The 19,266-nt window shown below is 28.8% G+C and overlaps 1 protein-coding gene across 4 annotated transcripts in view; it reads right to left on the bottom strand.

The window, feature by feature from the left end:
- LOC116772264 (collagen alpha-1(XVIII) chain) overlaps window positions 1-9,148 on the bottom strand; it is an 83,575-nt gene extending 74,427 nt beyond the window's left edge. For 3 of the 4 annotated variants that reach the window (XM_061522228.1, XM_061522227.1, XM_061522226.1), the window contains exon 1: window positions 8,840-9,147. In XM_061522228.1, coding sequence (XP_061378212.1) covers window positions 8,840-8,853 — 14 coding nt within the window. In that variant the 5' untranslated portion in view covers window positions 8,854-9,147. Of the gene's footprint in view, window positions 1-8,839 lie in introns of all 4 variants that reach the window. The other variant, XM_061522225.1, reaches the window with a different exon arrangement.
- Between the last annotated feature and the right edge of the window lie 10,118 nt (window positions 9,149-19,266).

Here is a 19,266-nt window from a genome sequence, read left to right as displayed (position 1 = left end):
ACCTATAAAAATTAATGCACTTTAACCAACGCTTCTGCTTAAAATAAAAAATAATAAGAAGAAGATTTAACCACAGATAGACTTAATAAAATCAAAATATGTATTTCATATTCAAACTATAACATAAAAAAGATTAGAATTATTAGAAGAAAGATATTTTAATTTACAATAAGGAAACTTTCAGTTGAGATACCAAAACTATCAATAAGATGTGCCTTGCATTTGAGCAATTCATATAAAAGCCATATAAATATATTTTTCAAACGCGGAATGGTATTTGTGACAAGTGCAAAATTATAATTGTGCACTTGTCATATTATTATAATAGGTGTTATTACTATAGGTGCTGTATAATTCAATAAATTTAATAATCAAAATGTGTTATTTGATAATGAAACACAAAATGTGTGGGTTTATTTCCCATTTATACGTGTAATTATCGACTTAGAGAATGTGAATTGCTGCGTGGGCGTGGGATATAGACAAATGAATCGTGGTTTTTGTCTTTTGTAATACTGACATTTTCAATAATAATTGCTTAGAAGAAAATAAATAATACATCGGATAAGACTTTCGTGGTCATAATATAAAATCCTTCCGGTTCGATATTTAAAAAGTGGATACTAAATGTTAAAAAAAAATACGAAACTCAATAAATATTGAATAAAATGAGTTCATTTATTTTATAAAATGAATATGTATGCAAAAAATATGTCATTAAAACTCTCGTTTATAAATATTCAAGTTTCTTCAATTATTAGTGATTAGTCATAAATGTATCTCAAAATATCACTTCAGTCATGAGACAACTGCTTTAAAGTGTTTAAATTCCATATACAATCTATGTATCAAATGTACTCAAAACTGCAATTCATTTGAAGAAACTTGAAAAAATTTTAATTATTTTTAATAAAGATAACTAGGAGAAGAAATGCGCCTCTAATTGTTTGTTTCAAGTTACATGCGCTAATAAGACGGTTTGTCCAAATGTCTGGAGAAGTCACGAGAAGCTGATTCATGAACAAAATTTACAGTGACGTTATTGTAACAGAGTTTATAGCAACAACCAAAATGCCGCAAAATACAGCCATGACGCAGAATGCCTAGTATTTTAATTACCGAGGGATCAACGACACTGAAATTATTCTTGTCTGTTTTTCTCACGGAAAATTGTGTGTCCAACTCTATTTAGGAAATTAAAAAATTCGGCTTACGTTTCAGTTTATTTTTTAAAAAGCGAGTCGCTATAAAAATGGAACTTGATAAAAGTATTATGATTTTTTCTTTAACTGACAACTATGCATTATGAGCTTAACATTTTATGTGAATATTTGAATATAATTTTGCTACTCACTATTCGTAACGCGGACAGGTACAATAAAATCGATTTATACGCAGTTACTTCATATGAAATCGTAGGTTCATGCTTCCTACGCTTTATTACCTACCTTATTATCTTCTACTGTACTAAATCCATAGAAGCATTCTGACGTCGTGCTAATTTTGAAATGCAAATAGACATTTAGCAATACAGATCTGAAACTTATGAATAATTTAGTGTCTTGGTGTGACTAATGCTGAGTGCTCGTATGTGATTCTATAAGCTTAATGTCAATGTCTGAGTGTGCCACTTAAATATTGCATAATTATGCATACTTTCAGTTTCAAAGTATTAGACGTGGTCACTGTATATGTTGTCTAAAAAAATAGAAACATGTCTCATATATGTATAATGAAAGAAAAAAGTATTAAGTGAATTATTTTAAATGAAACATAAATAATTCTATAAACAGAATGAATCGTAAACGTTATACCAGGCCATGTAACAGACGGAATTGTGGTTACTTAAAGAAAATTTGCATTTCAGCCTATACCTTACATACATTACGATAATATTTATAAATGTAGGTATGAGCCTTTATAAATTATTTTTTTTCTAGAGTTATATTCTTTGACCGAGCATTTTCCGTGGAAACTAATGAGGTTGAAACTTATCACACAGCTCACGTAGTGGAGAATTGCTGCAATGTACCATTTTGTATGGGGATGTTGTTATACAGCTCCGCGCCAACTTCTTTTGATCCCAAGACAATGGTAGGTTTGTGGGAAACTATTTTTCCTGAGATCTGGACTGAACATTAAATAGGGACTTATTATGTCCTCGAACGCTGTTCCTTACATTTAACTTAAATATAATATCATGTATTAGTAAATCCTTATAAACGGCTAACTAAATGGTATTTGTTCCTGGATTAAGTTTATTTATCATTATAGTTATAATATTAAAATACTCAAATTTAAAATTATAATTGTTCAACGCTAATACTGCAATAAAATTTGTCGCATGCAACTACCTACGCTGATATTGTAAAAAGACAACAATGAGTTCAAATATTTGGATACTATCTCATATTTTCATATATTTTTTTCCTGGAATGTAATTAGTCGTCCAGACTTCTTTATTATTTTACGACAGTTCCTAATATGTACCTGAATTGGGAGACGTTGCGTCATTTGTTAGAAAAGCGTTCCATATCGTTAAGTTTGCTTGTTATAACTTTATGTGAGTCAGGGGTGCCCGTAATATAAATGGAGCCACCTAAATCTCGACACCTATTAAGCGTAAAACGATAGGCTGTTACCGAATTACCGAACTTTTGATTGATTGTGGTCGCACCTTATGTGTATTTATGATTTTGTCTAAATCAAATATTTAAATGTACACAGTTTGTAACATTAACGCCGTTAGTTATCTAAATGGTGTGGTAGAACCCATTAATGTATCAGAATCAAGTCAATTTATTGCATACATGCATTTGGTAGCGTCATTTGAATAATTAAGTGTGACAAAAAGCGATGTTGAAAATATAAACGAACAGCCATAAAAAAATAATTTAGCCCCGGGTTTCCTATTATATTATAAATCAATAAGTTCTTTTGCCTTACCAAACACGTAAACAAAAAAATTCAATTGTACTCAAATAAATTAGAAGGGATTGGAGGACCAATATTTCTTATTACCAACACCTTTTTTTTGTCTCATAGCAAATCTATATTCAAAGTAGGTCATATAAAAGTAAAACTCATTACGATCCTTCACTAAAAACAGGTTTTATGGGTCTCCTTTGAATATTTCAACGAAACGTGGAATTCATGTCACGTCCGTGGCAAACCATCTGACTCATCTTAGGAAGCCTCACTGAAATTTTTAATTAGCTTTGTCTTGAAAATAACATGCATCATGTATACTGATCATTCTTGTAAAGTTAGAACGAGGTTTTCTAAAGACCTCATCGATTACATTCATTCTTAATACTTAAAGATAAATCTATCTATCTTTTAAATTGAATTCTGCATTAGTACAGAATACGGATAGAAATATGAAAAGACGTAAATATGAAAATTATTCTAAATAATAATGTATATTGCAGAGATTGTGCTATAGAAATATAATACAATGTCACATAAAATATTGTTAAATATTGATCTTCCCCTTATAAACTTTCATTATACAATTGAAATTACTTTGTTGCTTGAGAAGTGAAACTAATTTAATAGGCTGATAGAATGAATTTGTCACAGATATTATCACGGTAATTGTAGACTGTGAACTATTATTTACCTTAATTAAGTTTACTGCTAGTTTCGATGGAATACGGATCTTAGTTATAAAGAACTGTCTTTAGAGTTTCGTAATTAATATTATGCTTACTTACTAAAAATACTTAGTAGTCATTAAAACTAGATTTAGAAAGTCCAGGAAGTTTGTGCACTCAAAAAAAAAATTGCTTAATTTTTAACACTCAATATCTTAAATATTTTAAATAAATGGTTAAAATAAGAATTATACGCATATATTAACTTTTAATTATAGATAAAACCTTCAAAGAAGTTTCAATGAATATTAAAATTCTCGGAATTTTAACCCAATGAATTTCTGTGTGCTGCTACTGTTTTTGTTGGCTGAAGCAACGTTTACAGCACCATAAGATGAGGAACGTTTTTGTGATCGAGAGCTCAAATAATAAATCTTCGTCATGGCCGAGTTCCGACATTTTAACGGGGACATAAAAGAGTGCTCAAGCCGATATTATTCGTCGCTCAAAATTATTCTCAAGAAATATATACAACTTTCAATAACAAAATACCTATACACCAGCAAACTTTGTAGCTATTTGACTTGTTAAGCGAAGTTAAAAATAATAAATGGAAAACATTAAGTTATAATGGATTTTTATTATAAAATAAATAGGAGAAGATTCTTGGTCAGTTCTTAAAGTATCTTAAAACTAAAAAACAAAATGTTATAATCCCAACAGATATTTCATTATTAATCGCTAAGGAGGACAGTTCGGATGGGTGAATTTATGTGGTATAATTATTTCATGTCAGTGATTCCGGGTTCGATTCCCGTTGAAAATTATCATGCGGTCATGTTGTACGTTTTATATGCGTATCACAATTAGTCCACTGCACTATTACCATACACGTGTATCGCTTAACATTTTGTTTAATCATATTCTAAAAACATAATGATGTTTATTTATAATTTATGGACCAAATATGAAATGGACAACAGTGCACATAAGAATATCCTCAAATATTTTTGTATTAAAATTTCTTTCACTAAAAAATTTATAGTGAAATTAGTTTAGGGATACTTTTTTTTAAATACCTTGGTGCAAACATTTTTTTCATTGATTCGTTATTTCACTTTGAACCTTATTCGGAAAGCAACTAGGTCAGATTTATAAAATTTTATTTCTAGCGATTTGCTCATGTTAAAAAAAATGTAAAGAACACTGGGAAAAGGTATATAGTTTTTATTATAGATCAGAAGTTAATCCCTCAGATTTCCTATTTAAGGATAGTATTATTGAAAGAGATTATAACGAGTAGTAAAAATAGTAAAATTACGCAAAACAATTTTTTTATATAGAATTTATAACTAAATTTAAATCTGTTAGTGTAGTTAATTTAAATGTAACATTAAAATTACAATGCACATTTGCCTTTAACACATGTCACGATTTTGCCTGCCTCCTGATTTAAATCACGTGTGATATACATAGCCCTTAAAACTAGACAGCAAACTAATATAAATACATAACCAAATAAATACATAACCAAAATGTATAAAACAAATATTCCACCAGTGATAAAAAAGAATCGTACACTATGCAATTACTTATCCCCCCAAAACTATATGAATATTTGTCTACAAAACCATTTCATTAATTTTTTACATACAATCTTTAGTAAAAGTATACGCTATTTGCTCCATTTCAGACTGGCCTGGATAGCCATGTATTTGCAGAGACATCAGGGCTTTATGGCGACATACATGATATATTACATGCTTAATTTCGGAAATAAATATTTTTCACAAAATAATAAAATTTATTTTATTTCTTATCTCGAAAAATGGTTATTTATTACTTTTAATATGATATGAGCGTAAGATATCAATTTAAAGGTAATTCCATAACGCTAAATATCCGACAGAGAGTAAATATTAAATATATTTTGCATAAAAAAATAGGAAAATTTTGCGTTGTATAATTGCGTTGATATGCTCGAGCCATCCGCTTATTAATATTTTACTGGTGTTGTTAAGCACCCACCCGTTTACGGCAATGGGACGGTTATTGTTTACAGAGTTTATAAATGTCAATTTTTGAGATGTTTGTGATAAAGGCTGTATAAATATTTTATTATTTTAAAATTGGCTTGCATTTACTTTTATTTATTTTGATATAGTTTATTATCGTCCATGGAGTTTATTGTAAATTAATGCATAACCATCGGTCATAAGATTCACAATGCTTTGGATCAACGTTTTATCTTGACCATCCACAGATCGGGTTTAGTGGCTTCTTAACAAAAGCCTCCAATCTCCACAAACAGATAAAAAGTGAGATAAGGTGTGACCAAAAGGCGGCCTTGAATTTCTCAACGTCAGCGACATAAAACTATTTTATGTTGATAGATATACATAAGTATCATATGATTAATAAATATAAAAAAAATACCTTCATGTTCTAAGTAATGTATATTTATTTAATAATTTAATTAAAAAATGCTAAGTCTTACCCAGACACACTCTACCGATCTTCGGAATCTCTGGGACATAAAATTGTATTGTGATTTCAGAGTTATAGATGTGTTCACCTATTTAATTTATCCAAATGAGTTTTGTCCTTTTTGAATAATTGAGTTTTAACTATAAACTTATATAAATTTCGTACTGGTATGTAGTAAATGTATTTTTATAAAGATAAAAATGGAAATAGTTATTGATTGATTATTATTTTGAAAGTATCAGTTATTTCGTTCTACACTTCTCACTGACATGACACTGGAATTAATTTTATATATTTTAAAATAGCGTCACTTTTATTTTTTACGTCACCTGAAATAGCATTATAAACGGATGATGACGAATGTTCGGTGAAACACGTTAGAGTATTATTCGTCTGACAACAGTTCAGATCGTTCAAAATGTCTTTATGGGTGGTCGCACCGCCTGTTCTTAGTCTGTTTTTGATGATAAGAACCTGCTAACGATCTTGATGACACTAAATCCGATATTCCTCTACACAATTTATACAAAATATATTCAGTACTTGAAGTAGTATTAGATTATTAATGATATTTATTGAGATAAACATATTATAATAGTTATTCGTTAATATGATTTTGTAATTTCAGGTAGTTTTAACTGAAAGATATCTTGTGACGACATTAAGAGTTCTGGAGCTATGTCATCTATATATCGCACATCATAAACATTATAAAAATAGTTATAGTTTATTAACAGCATCATTAGTTATACTCACAGTAAATTCCGATTTCGGGGTTTTGAATTTTTGTTATAAAAATAATGTTTATTTTTCACGTACGAACCTCAAGTCCAATGTAAATTGATAATGTGATATTGATTGTAAATTTTATCAACTGCCCATTAAATTTATTATATTAATTATTATAATTTAATAAATCCATTTTGTAAATTCAATTAAAAACGGTGAAGTAATTTTCTGTGTTTGTTTCCCTACCGATAAAATCTTATTGTTATTGTAAAATGCTAATCGAGTTATGTTTACACCAATTACTCATCCTTATCAACATTGTAATTAAATTTAAAAGTCATTGTTCCTTAGAAATTTTTGATTCTACATTAATTTAAATCTTGTATTTAATTGCTACATCAAGTTTTATAATGGCTGAAGTTCTTATTTTCGTATGATATTTCTCTGTAATGTCAGATTATATGTTTTGTGATTGATATTTTTTTATAATTGTCATAATTTATTATATTAAATATATTTAGAGTAAATTCGTGGTTTACTTATAGCTTAATTACACAAAAAAATACTATTTAAAAGTAATTATCTTTTGGCAGAAAGGATACTAATTTAATTCACATATTAGTTGAAGCAGGGCGCGTTGCTGACGTGATTCCATATTTTTAGATCAGCAACCTTGAATTTTTCCGCGGCACCGTAATTTATTTCCATTAGCCATCTCCTTTTTCATAGTTTTCCGTGATGCGATCTAATTTCCTTCGTTGTTGTTAGTCAAATAAATGACTCTTGGGAATAAGAACAGATGACAAATTATTCTGCTGACCTCAGGAAAATAAACATTCTTTGACTGCATGTACCTACTAGACAAACGTGTGTTTGAAATACTATTCATATAATTTTGCGCCAAATTCTGTCCGAATTTATCTTAGTACGTTATAGTAATTTAACTATAATTTTTGGAAAGAACATTACAAACTAAAAGAATTGACATTTTTATATAATTTAACTAACTAATATACTAACTATAAAATACATATGAAATCTTCCGTGCTTAAAATGTATTCATATCATATCTTTCAAGATCTGCAAGAACTTACTTATTATTATAACCAATTAAAATATTATTAGTCCTATTACATCATGGATATTTCGCTTCTGATATATTTCTGTAGGAAACAATCAAAGTTTACAGTGAAGTCGTTAAAACTATGAGTTTAGATTTCATTACATATGTACATTTATATTGGCATTAAAAAGATAAAAAGTCAAATATCTTAAATTTCCAATTTATAATATATGTAAGAAAAATGTGAATAAACCAATAAACATCTTATAGTACTTCAGTTGTGGTTGAACCAGGAGTGGTGTGGCAAGAAATCGATCACTTGAAGCTCCTTTATTTCATATACCATACTTATAATACAGTAATATGATCCTTATGCTACAGATATATGGTTCTATTTAAATTAAAGTTAATCCTCTAAGCATTTAAATCGCAAACGTATCTAATAATTTACAACCAATCCATAACAACCTATGTCCTAAGTTTGTTGACATATATCTGAGCATGCGCAGTGCGCTATCTCTCCATAAACAATGAGCAGGACGAAATAGACCATTAAAATGACTAGATATAGATACGTTATCTATACGTCAAACAAATTTGTAATAAACGTTTAGATTGATATACTTTGATATTGTATGTTATTTAACATATTAACATATAGGTATCTTCCATAATACGATGAACTAACGGAATCTATCTTTTGAAACGGAACCAGTTTAAAATTAAAATATTTAAAAAACAAAAATAACAAACAAATTAGTGACACATACTTATATATAGTGAATTCAGATCATTTATACGTACATATATTAAAATATATTCTTATATTTTTCTTTTAATATATGTATATATATATATGTATATATATATATATATATATACATATATTAAAAGAAAAATATAATAATTTACATGATATTTTCCTAAAAAACAACAAGTAAAAGCTTTTACTTTGTTTACTTACCGATAATACTCCATAGTGTGAATAGCAATATTTCAGTGACACCTTCAATATGGTTTTGATCCTATAGGAACATCGTTCGAAATATCGCCGGTCTCTTATCAAATATCAAAACACTTTCACTCTTAACCACGTATAAGATAAAACACCGGCTGTTCACACCGTCTCGACTGTCAAAATCACGTGGCGGCAATACTCGCGAGACATAAGCGTAAAGCGCTTTTTCGCGAGCATATAGCGCATGACATTAACGAAACATATTATTCATGTACCGTACTAACCTCCTACACAGTTCGTGAAGAACTAAGCGCAAGTTGTCGAGGTGCACGTGGCCTGTAGCTTACGCGACCGCCCTTCCAATGCGGCCAAAGTATATTACGAAAAGCTACTTTCTCCAGTCACAATTAAGCATCATTTCGTCTGTATGTGATATGATAAACCCAGCGAGATGAGCTAGAATATGGGACGATACACACAGAGTATTTCCGTACTATCGTTTAGTGTGTGTAAAAGCGTTCGTGTATAGGCTTGAGAAATTAAAAATGCATTGGTTTTCATTTTAGATGAAGGAGATCGAAGTTGTTATTATTGATATGATATAAATCCACTTAGATTGTTAAAATACTAAGTCCTTACAGTATCTCTTTTATTTGCATTTTATATAGAAAGTGTATAAGATATATAAAAAAAAATATTTATTAAAAAATCTTCAGCTCACCGTTCTGATATGTACTTAAAGAGACGGCTTTTGTTATCTCGATCCATGTCTCAAACGTTAAAGAGCCGGTTTATTAAAATAGAATTGTAAATATTGATGTAAGTAACCGTATTTGAATAGCATAGAATGTATGCAATACTCTAGAAGCGTAAAACGACCTACGGGTCAGTGAGCCAAGCGTTATAAAGGCCAGTGATGCGTAATTATGTTTGATTTTTCTATAAATACAATTCAATGTAATGAATACATTCATTGATAATTCATTATCCACAAACATTTAATATAAACATGGTTTGTTTTTATCATTTCTGTTTTGTATAATTAATTAGTATTTTTTCAATATTAGGTCAATACTGTCTAAGATAAGTTGTGGTTATTGTCATGACAACAATATCAATGTATTTAAGATAATGATTTTATTTAAAACATTCGATCAAAACAATTTCGCTTTTCATGATTTAACATTTAGCGTACTCATTTGTAACCTAACTCTGTATTGGCCCTATGCCAAGCCACCGAATTGTATCAACTATTTGTCACAGTACACCACAAAATAACCGTCTGACATTTCACAAATGATTGCTTAATTATGTGCTTAATTATAGCTCGAAACGAAACCTAATAATCCGGACAAAGGTGAAAAGGTTCTATAATTTTCAATATCTTATAATAAATTCAGTTGTTAGAATTACTTTCATATTATATCAATTTATTCAAGGTTATTTTGTCTGCTACTTTAACTTTCTCCTGAATAATCAAAATAAAAGGCACATTTGAAACGGCTTTTAAGGTAAAATAATAATACGCTTTTATTACATTAGAAAATTCTTTTCCTAACAATATACAAGACAAGCATCTTGTGTAAACAGGTCAAGTGTCCTAGAAATGATTCACATTGTTTCTAACACAAATAATATAACGCATGATTAATATACATACCAGATTTATTATAACATTATCATCAAAGTTATTCTGCTTGTGGTCTAAATTAATTTAATGTATACACGATAATCGACATCAAATAAAGTAAACATAGGCACTTCTACTACATATTTACTAAATACATACAAACACTGTATAGTGTTATAGGACATAATCAAGCTAATACAAAGTTCTTACATGTTCTTACCTTTAAACTTTATATAATTAGGTACCAACCGTCGGGTACCCTAATAGCATCTCGGTTCAAAGCGACAATCCCACGTGAATTTGTCACATGAAAGGACGTTTAATTTGCTGTTTCACTAGCTGCTAATTACAACTTTGATTGCTGTGACCACGATGAAACGTGTCACGGTTGAACGTACGCCTGTTATGTGAATTTGAGTCTAAAACGTCTTTTATGACTACCTATTGAAATCTAACTGCCCTTCGAATTCGTTTCGATACCATGCAATTTAATTTGTACACGATTTAATACTATGAGCGAGGAAACAATCTACTTACACTTACCTCATGACGTGATATAATGTTTTTATTATATGAATCAGTTAGTCTTTCTCAACGAAAAGAGATAAAGATAGGATAACATAAGAGTCAAAGATAAAATTTTGATAACAGCTACCAGATGATCTAGAGATTGTAACGTAATTAAAAGTGATAGAGGTGTATCGATAAAACGGCTGATAAATAAATGATCATTGAATATAAATAAGGATTTTTCGTAACGACGCTATTAATAAACCACTTTTGTAGTTTAAATATACTCGTATATAAAAATATAGGAAAAAGATGTTAAATTTATATATACTTTTTATAGCGTTTAAAACAAAAGTAATCAATGAATAGCAAAATGTGGTTTTGAATTGATTTATCAAGTCCAGTTTTCAATCTAAAAAAGAATAAATTCAATAAAAAACCTATGACATTTCATTATAAATATTTACTTAATATGAAGTTAAGTTAATTTACGGAAAATACATCAATAAGTAGTTATAGCAAAGCAAGGTTATGATTTTCACGGAATGTGTAAATAAAATATACGTCTGAAAATGCCCAATTTCATTTTCATATAATATATTTTCTTCTATGTGTTTTTGTTATAATTATGTATTAATTAATATAAAATTTTAATTAATACAAAAAAAATATAGGACATTAAAATAAAAATAGTATATTGAATCCCATATATCAAAAAATCTACATTGTATATTTAAAAGACTTTAATAATTTATCTGTCTAATTACAAAGTGTTAAAAATTACATGAACAATCATAGTTCTTATATTCACGTAGTGTAGCAAAAAGTTTTTAAACATTATAACTAAGTTTAACTAAGTTTAATAATTAATAAGTGACATCTTAAAAATGTTTATTAGTATTAAATAAAGCTATGGAAGTAAAATAGACTGAATTAAAAGCCGTCTTAGTGATAAACAAAAATAACTTAAAGTTATCGTACCTAAAGTTAATTTTCTGAGTAAGTACAACAATAAAGTTTCGTTAATTATTACCGTCATTTTGGTATATACGAGAGTACAACTTGTGTTGATGTTGCTACCTTCTTAATTTAGCTTGTGTGTAATCCTTAACAAAATTTCGGGAGAGTAACAGTTCCCCCGAGACCAGTTGGCAATCAACATTATGGCAGAGATATGCTTTTGAAAATATTATTCAACGACACGTTTGTGTGAGCATACATAGTTATTTTGAGTAAATTAATAAAAAAATGTGTAAGTTACAATCAAAACATTTAATAGTGAAAATATATTTTTGAGAGAATTGTGAATAAATTTTGACAATGCCTCATAGTTATCTAGATTGCATAAAGAAAAATATTAAATAAATATTAAAATTATATTATTGGGCCCAATCATAGCATAAAAGCTGTTTTTAATTTAAGCAATTTAAGAGTTTTAATCAACTTTCGTCAGAAATCATTGGAAGGAAAATTTTTAGACATTTTTTAGGTCTTGCTTTTTTAATCTATTTTCATGACATGTTGAATAACTCTTAGATATTTACACTTTAAAGATTTTGTTATCTACACATTCTTACAACTGCATATATAAAACTTATAATATATTACAAATACTTAGCTTTTGACGTTTCGTAATTAATTTACAATTAAATAGATGCAAAGGTTATTCCCGTTAGAAACAGTTCCTAGAACGTGCTTTGTTTTGAAATAACCAATTTGACTCTTCCGACCCCAGTATAGCACATAGCATCATGACAGTCTTGATACTTGTTAGCGCTTACCTGCGGCGGTTTCGATATCACGCTATTCGTGGGTGTCAATACCAGTAAGATTTGATATAAGTTTAATAAACATATTTGGAAGTATTAAAACATAGTTAAGGTAAAATACGTGCACAGATAAAAAAAAAATTAAGTAAATCCAAAAATAATTTTAGCCTTCATTTAAAAATTCTTAGGAAATAAAAGACATTTAAATTATAAAGCATATAGAACATTATTTCAGAGTATAGTTAAATTAATAATAAACCGTGTTGCGTGGAGCGTAAAATCGAGCATCAAACTTGTTTACGGATGCTGTGGTCGCATCCAGGGTCGTAAAGATGTACTCCTTACCCTACAAGCCAAGTAGTGGCCATTTTAACTTGATACCAGCATCACCCCATTGTAACCTAAACACCAGCATATTCAGGGTGGGCAAGAAAGCAGGAGAGCTCTAAATGATCTGGTCAAGGAGTATGCACAGTTTGGAAACTGTGCGAAATAAACAACGATAACAAGGAGGTGCGGCCGTTGCCTTTAAATATTTCCCTTGTAACCGTTTGAAAGTACTAAGAATTTCCTCCTCTGGGTACATTCTCTTAATATAATAAAGTTATTCTTTAAAATTGTGAGGCTGTAAAAAGAATCATTATTTAACAAGAATACGTTCATAGTAAAAAGCTTACATTTTGTAGTATATAAGTTGTGAAAAATATTTCGTAAGTAACACAAAAGAAATCAAAGCATCAAAGCTCCACAAGTCTTCTATAATTATCATTTCTTAATATTTTATTTAATTCTGTATTGCCAATCATATTTATGGATAAATAGATATTTTAATACAAAATTAAAAATCTTTATAAGTACGCTATGTATGGCATTCAATATATTTAAGTTCATAGGATTAAATCATTTATCTTATTACCTTTAAAAACTTAGAATAATTTTAGTTGACGAAAGTTAAGCTTATCAGTTAAAAGTATTACAAAGTCACTTTCACTGTTCCTATTAACACCTATCTGTTAATACCGAATGGGATTCATTTCGAAAGCTTTACGTTCACAATCCGATGTAATAGCATCAGCTAATCAGCTTACAGGAATTATTCCGAGTCTAATATATTGACATCTAACGAATTACCCGAATAATTTTAAGGTACACATTGTTAAGGTCGATTTTTCAGTGCCCAGGAACACAAAGAAAAGAGGTAGCTAAGTTTTTTCTACTTAAGGGAATCAAATAATTTTACTATTCCGATTCATAACGAGCTCGAGAATTGATCGTTTCGAGCAAATTGGAAGGTTCGCTTTATGCTTTAACGTGAACGGTTGTATTGATACCGTTTTATGATTTCCGGTAATGTCAGCCATTATTTTTATAGACGACAGTGACCTGTGAATAGCTTTGCAACAGAGTAACTATTGATATTCAAATGACATGTATAAAATAAATTATAGTGCCGTCTTAAATGTTAATATGAGCTACTACTTTCGAATGTCAAATGAGAAGGATATTTTTGGCAGAATTACGTCTCCCCGTGTCCAAAAAATTGGTATATTATATACCAATTTTATTTATTTATATATAAATATGTAACGCCGATAGTTTTTTTGGCAAAAACATGTACTCTTGATATTTACACCGTAATTAGTATAAAATTCAAGTTATAAATATATGTAGTTGATTTATTGTAACGTAAAACGGAGTAGTGAAATCTAATAATGATTTATATACAATCTTCTAAAACATTTAAAGAAAAATTATATATATCAAAATAATTAAAATATAGGGAGTAAAAAATTATTGTTTATAAGCATTGTAAGTTTTATCAAATAAAACTAAGATTAGTAATTCATCATTAAATTATAATTTTCATATACTCCAATAGCTATGTATGTTCCAAATGTCTGTCAGAATAATTTGATTTGACAACTGCTACACAATTAAATCCTCAAATTTAATTATAATCGGAATTTAATCATAATATGCAATGCTGGTCAAAGTCTAAATTGATGGCAATAAAGTCTCCATTAAGTTGAGCTTTAATTATAATACATTTAATTTTTGTAACGGAGTACCTATAGCATATTTTTTGTCCAAAAATTACTTTGCTAATATTCTTTACTATTATCAATATTAAATACGTCAAATGTGTGAAATAGAATATGCTTATGAGCAAATGAAATAGTAATTAAAAATCAAAGACTAAATTAAATTACTAAATGTAAATTTAAATTAGAATACATAAAACTAGAACATCATCTCTGTGTAAACTCTTTTAGTAAACGAACGTTAACTTTAGTAATTCAATAAAGCTCTCGCCCGATTCTGATATGAGCTTCGCGTCCCCTATCAAGGAATCTATTAAAGTTAATTTACATTCAGTCACAGCATTAATATCATTTAAGAATTGATTGATTGCCTTATCCGTTAAATTGGGCTAGCTTATTAAGATGAAACAGACGTTACGACACTAGTAGGAAATATAAAAAATATATTATTAACAATGAAAAAAAATATTATAATACTTGTTTTTAATTAAATCGACACAATTTCATTTGATTTTGGCAAACAGTACATTAAATGCTATCACCGACCGTTAAAGCTCCGCTCGAAATCATACCAACATTTAATATAACAGATAATAATATGAGCGTTATACCAATGACTGTTAACAGAACATGAAAAGCAATATCAATTTATAACAGTAAACACGTAGATTGTTTGTAAGCATTTTGTTAGTACGTGGATGTTTACATTAGATATTAATAGAGCATAAGAGTTTTATTTATAACACTCAATCATCGAAATTAAAAGAACTAGTTTGATTTTTGTTACAATTTTTTTGAGTTATCTACACTATTGTAAACATAACTAAATTCATATAATACGATTGAATGGCCGTGATAGTTCTGTTCATGCAGTAATGGCTGTGCAATTAACAAATTAGTACAATGCTCGGATGAATAAACATTTTGGTATAGTGACGGTAACAATTAACATTCTAGAATAGTGTTTAAAATTTCGTATTTAAATTTGAATAATTATACTATTCGTTTAATTTGGAAAAGGTCGATGTTGATACATTTTTGTGAAAATGATAATGACGTACAAAATAACTGATTGGTTATAGTCAATTCTCACACCAATTATTATCATTAATGCAATGCCAGCTTTAATACGGCTGACCATTTTGTGACTTTCAGCCTTAACACAAAATGTTTAATTAAATGCAGGGATTGTTGAATGGAGCTTAACACAACGGTTAAATATACGTTATTTGCAAATCGAAATGACTAGTATATAATATAATTATTTATCATAGATAAATAGCATACAATACAATGTCTGGTTTAATTGGTAATGTCAACTTGAACAGTCACTTTCAAAATAAATGTCAAGTTTCATTCATAAATCGGGTATAAAAGAGTATGCGCAGTTTTATGAATAAAAATTTTTAAGAGTCTCGATCTTTAAATTGATTGTAAAAATTTCGTAAGAATATTGTTTAATTTTAATATTAGATTTAAAATAAAAGTCTGAATAAAATTCCGTCGTTAAGTTTATTTTAGCACACACTTATGAATAGTGTATAAGCATAGCACTTTTATTAGATTCCGTCCGTTTCTCCGTAACGTTTAAAAATTTCCATGTTTCATACACGCATATGCATACTAATGTTTTGAGTTAGGAATAAAGCGGCTTAATAAAATGTGCAAATTGTTTTAAAGGGAGTAGGAAAGTAAATTTGACGTTGCTTGTTTCGAAAAGAGTAATGGGATATTAAGAAAAAAATACGAACAATATAAAATTTTATTCAAATTTGTTTACAATTTGTTACACGATTAAAGTAAAAGAAACGTTTCTGCATCCACGTACCAGCAAATGACAGAATGAAACGAGACATGAATACGAGAAGGGTAAATTGTCGCATTATTGAAGCATTAGTCTCACATGAGCTTAATGCGCCTACACCAGAAGTTTTATACGAAACGATCGCGATACGACAAACGATATGTCTGCTAAGTCGACCGAGACTCGTAATTGGGGTTAGAAGAAATAATAAAAAAAATATTAAAATAATATATGATTTTATAGGTTCCGTGATATTTTCGAATCAGTGAGAGTTTGTTCTAAACTTGCTCGCATACATGTTTTGAATTATTCGACGTCAATTATGACAAAATTGAACAAAGTATTTTTATTGACAGTAAGTTTTGAATATTTTTTAGCGACTATAGAATACCATACTGCTTTAATTAAAACAATATTTACATCTTTACACGTGTATGTAAGAAAATGAATATTTCATTATATTTTTTTTAAGTTATTTTATTTAACTTTATATATTTTAGTTGAAACGTATCGTCTGGTAGCAATGTTTAAAACATATTTCAATTCATATGACATTGCTAAGAGTTTAAATTTGTCGTGTCAATGTAATATGCGACCTAGTTCTTCTAACAATAAATTATACAGTGTAGTATTTTATTTCTTATTTCTATGGCCCTGCTTTTTCGTTTGTACTTAGCTTATGTATTCCATTTTATGCTCTCTGTGAAGCTGATTTCATCGAATTTCACTAGTCGTTAGCTTAATCTTCCGTCCGTGGAGAATTTTTGAACGAAAATAACGGTTTTTTTTTTGTTTTCCTTAAAAATTTAAATATTTAAGATTTCTAACAAGTTTTTAATTTTTTTTAAGAATCTGTTGGATACCGATGCCGTTAAGATGCTACAGACACAAAGTAATTCAATGTTATATATTTTAATAATACACTTATATTTTATTGTACAATATAATATATTATTGTAATAATAAACCCTTTAAATCACTACGGCAGTGGAGTAAAGTCCCATTATGTTCTGTTATCTGGAAGAGTCTTGGAACTTAAATCCTTTGAGATATTAGGTAAGTAAGGAATTATTGTACACATATTTTTGTATTTGTTATTTTTAAAAATATTATATGTTTCTCCAATAAAGAAACATTTATGCCATCTTATATAAGGCTATATTTTAAAATAAATCGTATTTCTTATAATAGGAATAAAATAAAATAAAATTCGGTTTCACGCTTGAGTAATGTTTTAAATATTTTTTAACATATAATATGTGTCACTTTGAAGTTGAGAAAGTCTTGTTGAGAAATTATAAATCAATGAGTTATTCATTTCCTATGATGAAAACGTATTCTTTTAAAATACTATCGTTACCAACTTTCTAGAGTTTTGAGGATATTTATTTGCTAATTGCGGAATAGATCTAAACAAGCCATACAAATAATGAAAGCTTTGGTCCACATAGTTTAATAAGCCAGCGTCCCAATTACGTTGTGAACAGGATGTTATATAATTTATTAGAGGACCGATGCTCACATTTCCTTTGCCACACCTTCTATTATTCAAACGGAAGTGCTCTAATTATATTCTCTTTGGTGCGGATCTTCGGATTGTAATGATTGATCAACCCATTGTTGAAGAAGTAACTTCAGATCTTTACGTCACCCACTGTTACGATTTGCATATTGTAAAAGATAGTTATGACTTGGTCAATGTTTTTTGAATACCTAATGTTTTTGTGCTTGTTAAATTACTATTGGCGTAATCAGCAATAAATGAACATCAAATATTGATAAATCAAAACATCGAGTGGAGGTGTCAGATGAACAAATACAATCTTTGCTGACGATCGGTAGCCCAATATTTTATGTCATTCAATAAATATTTATTTTTGCCAGGCTGACGCGGCACGCCGCTGTTTGATGGGTTAAAACCATATTGCAAAATGATAAATGCATGCAATCATAATCATGGGCTTGCAATTTTTCAGTATTCGAATATAGATTTTTTCCTTTTTGTGATTGATTCGAAATTAAAAACTATCTGATTAAGCATATCATTCATTCTAAAAAGAAGTATTCAGTGAATAATTTTGATAGTTAATTAAAAAAACATTGAAATTAATAAAATGTTATTTTAATATTAATCATGAATATTTAATTTGGAGAAATCATAAAAGAATTATGCCTCGAGTGAAATGTTTTTATAACTTAATAAAAGTATAATTGAGTAAAATGCGGCTGAGAGCTTTACAATAAGCTGTACCTAGAACTAGAACTTCGCTTTCAAAGAATATCCGATGCTGGTCTAAAATATACTAGAACCATAATCTTCAAATACAGCCGAGAACATATTATGGCTTCTCGCAATCGTGGATTATAAGAAGAAAGCCCTCTATCTTGATATTGGATCGTAAACCTAAAATCGATCAGATTCTTGATTTGTGAACCATTTCAGTTTTAGAGTGAAATACGAAGATTATTCTCACATATACTTTATATAAAACTATTTACCAAATCTTAAGCTAAATGGAATTAATAAATAAATTAAGTCTTAACGTAATTTGATTTTTTTTTTCTTGCTTGTGATATACTATACATGTACCGAATATGACCAATTTTAGTATGCTACTGGAAATCCAGATTTTTTTATTTTATTTTAAAATTTTCCGATAGCTAACTTTTAGTTGATA

The sequence above is a fragment of the Danaus plexippus genome, chromosome 12 (genome assembly GCF_018135715.1).
Source record: "Danaus plexippus chromosome 12, MEX_DaPlex, whole genome shotgun sequence".
Lineage (NCBI taxonomy): Eukaryota > Metazoa > Arthropoda > Insecta > Lepidoptera > Nymphalidae > Danaus > Danaus plexippus.
Note: the sequence above shows the minus strand (reverse complement) of the source record. Positions and strands in the feature narration are given on the sequence as shown.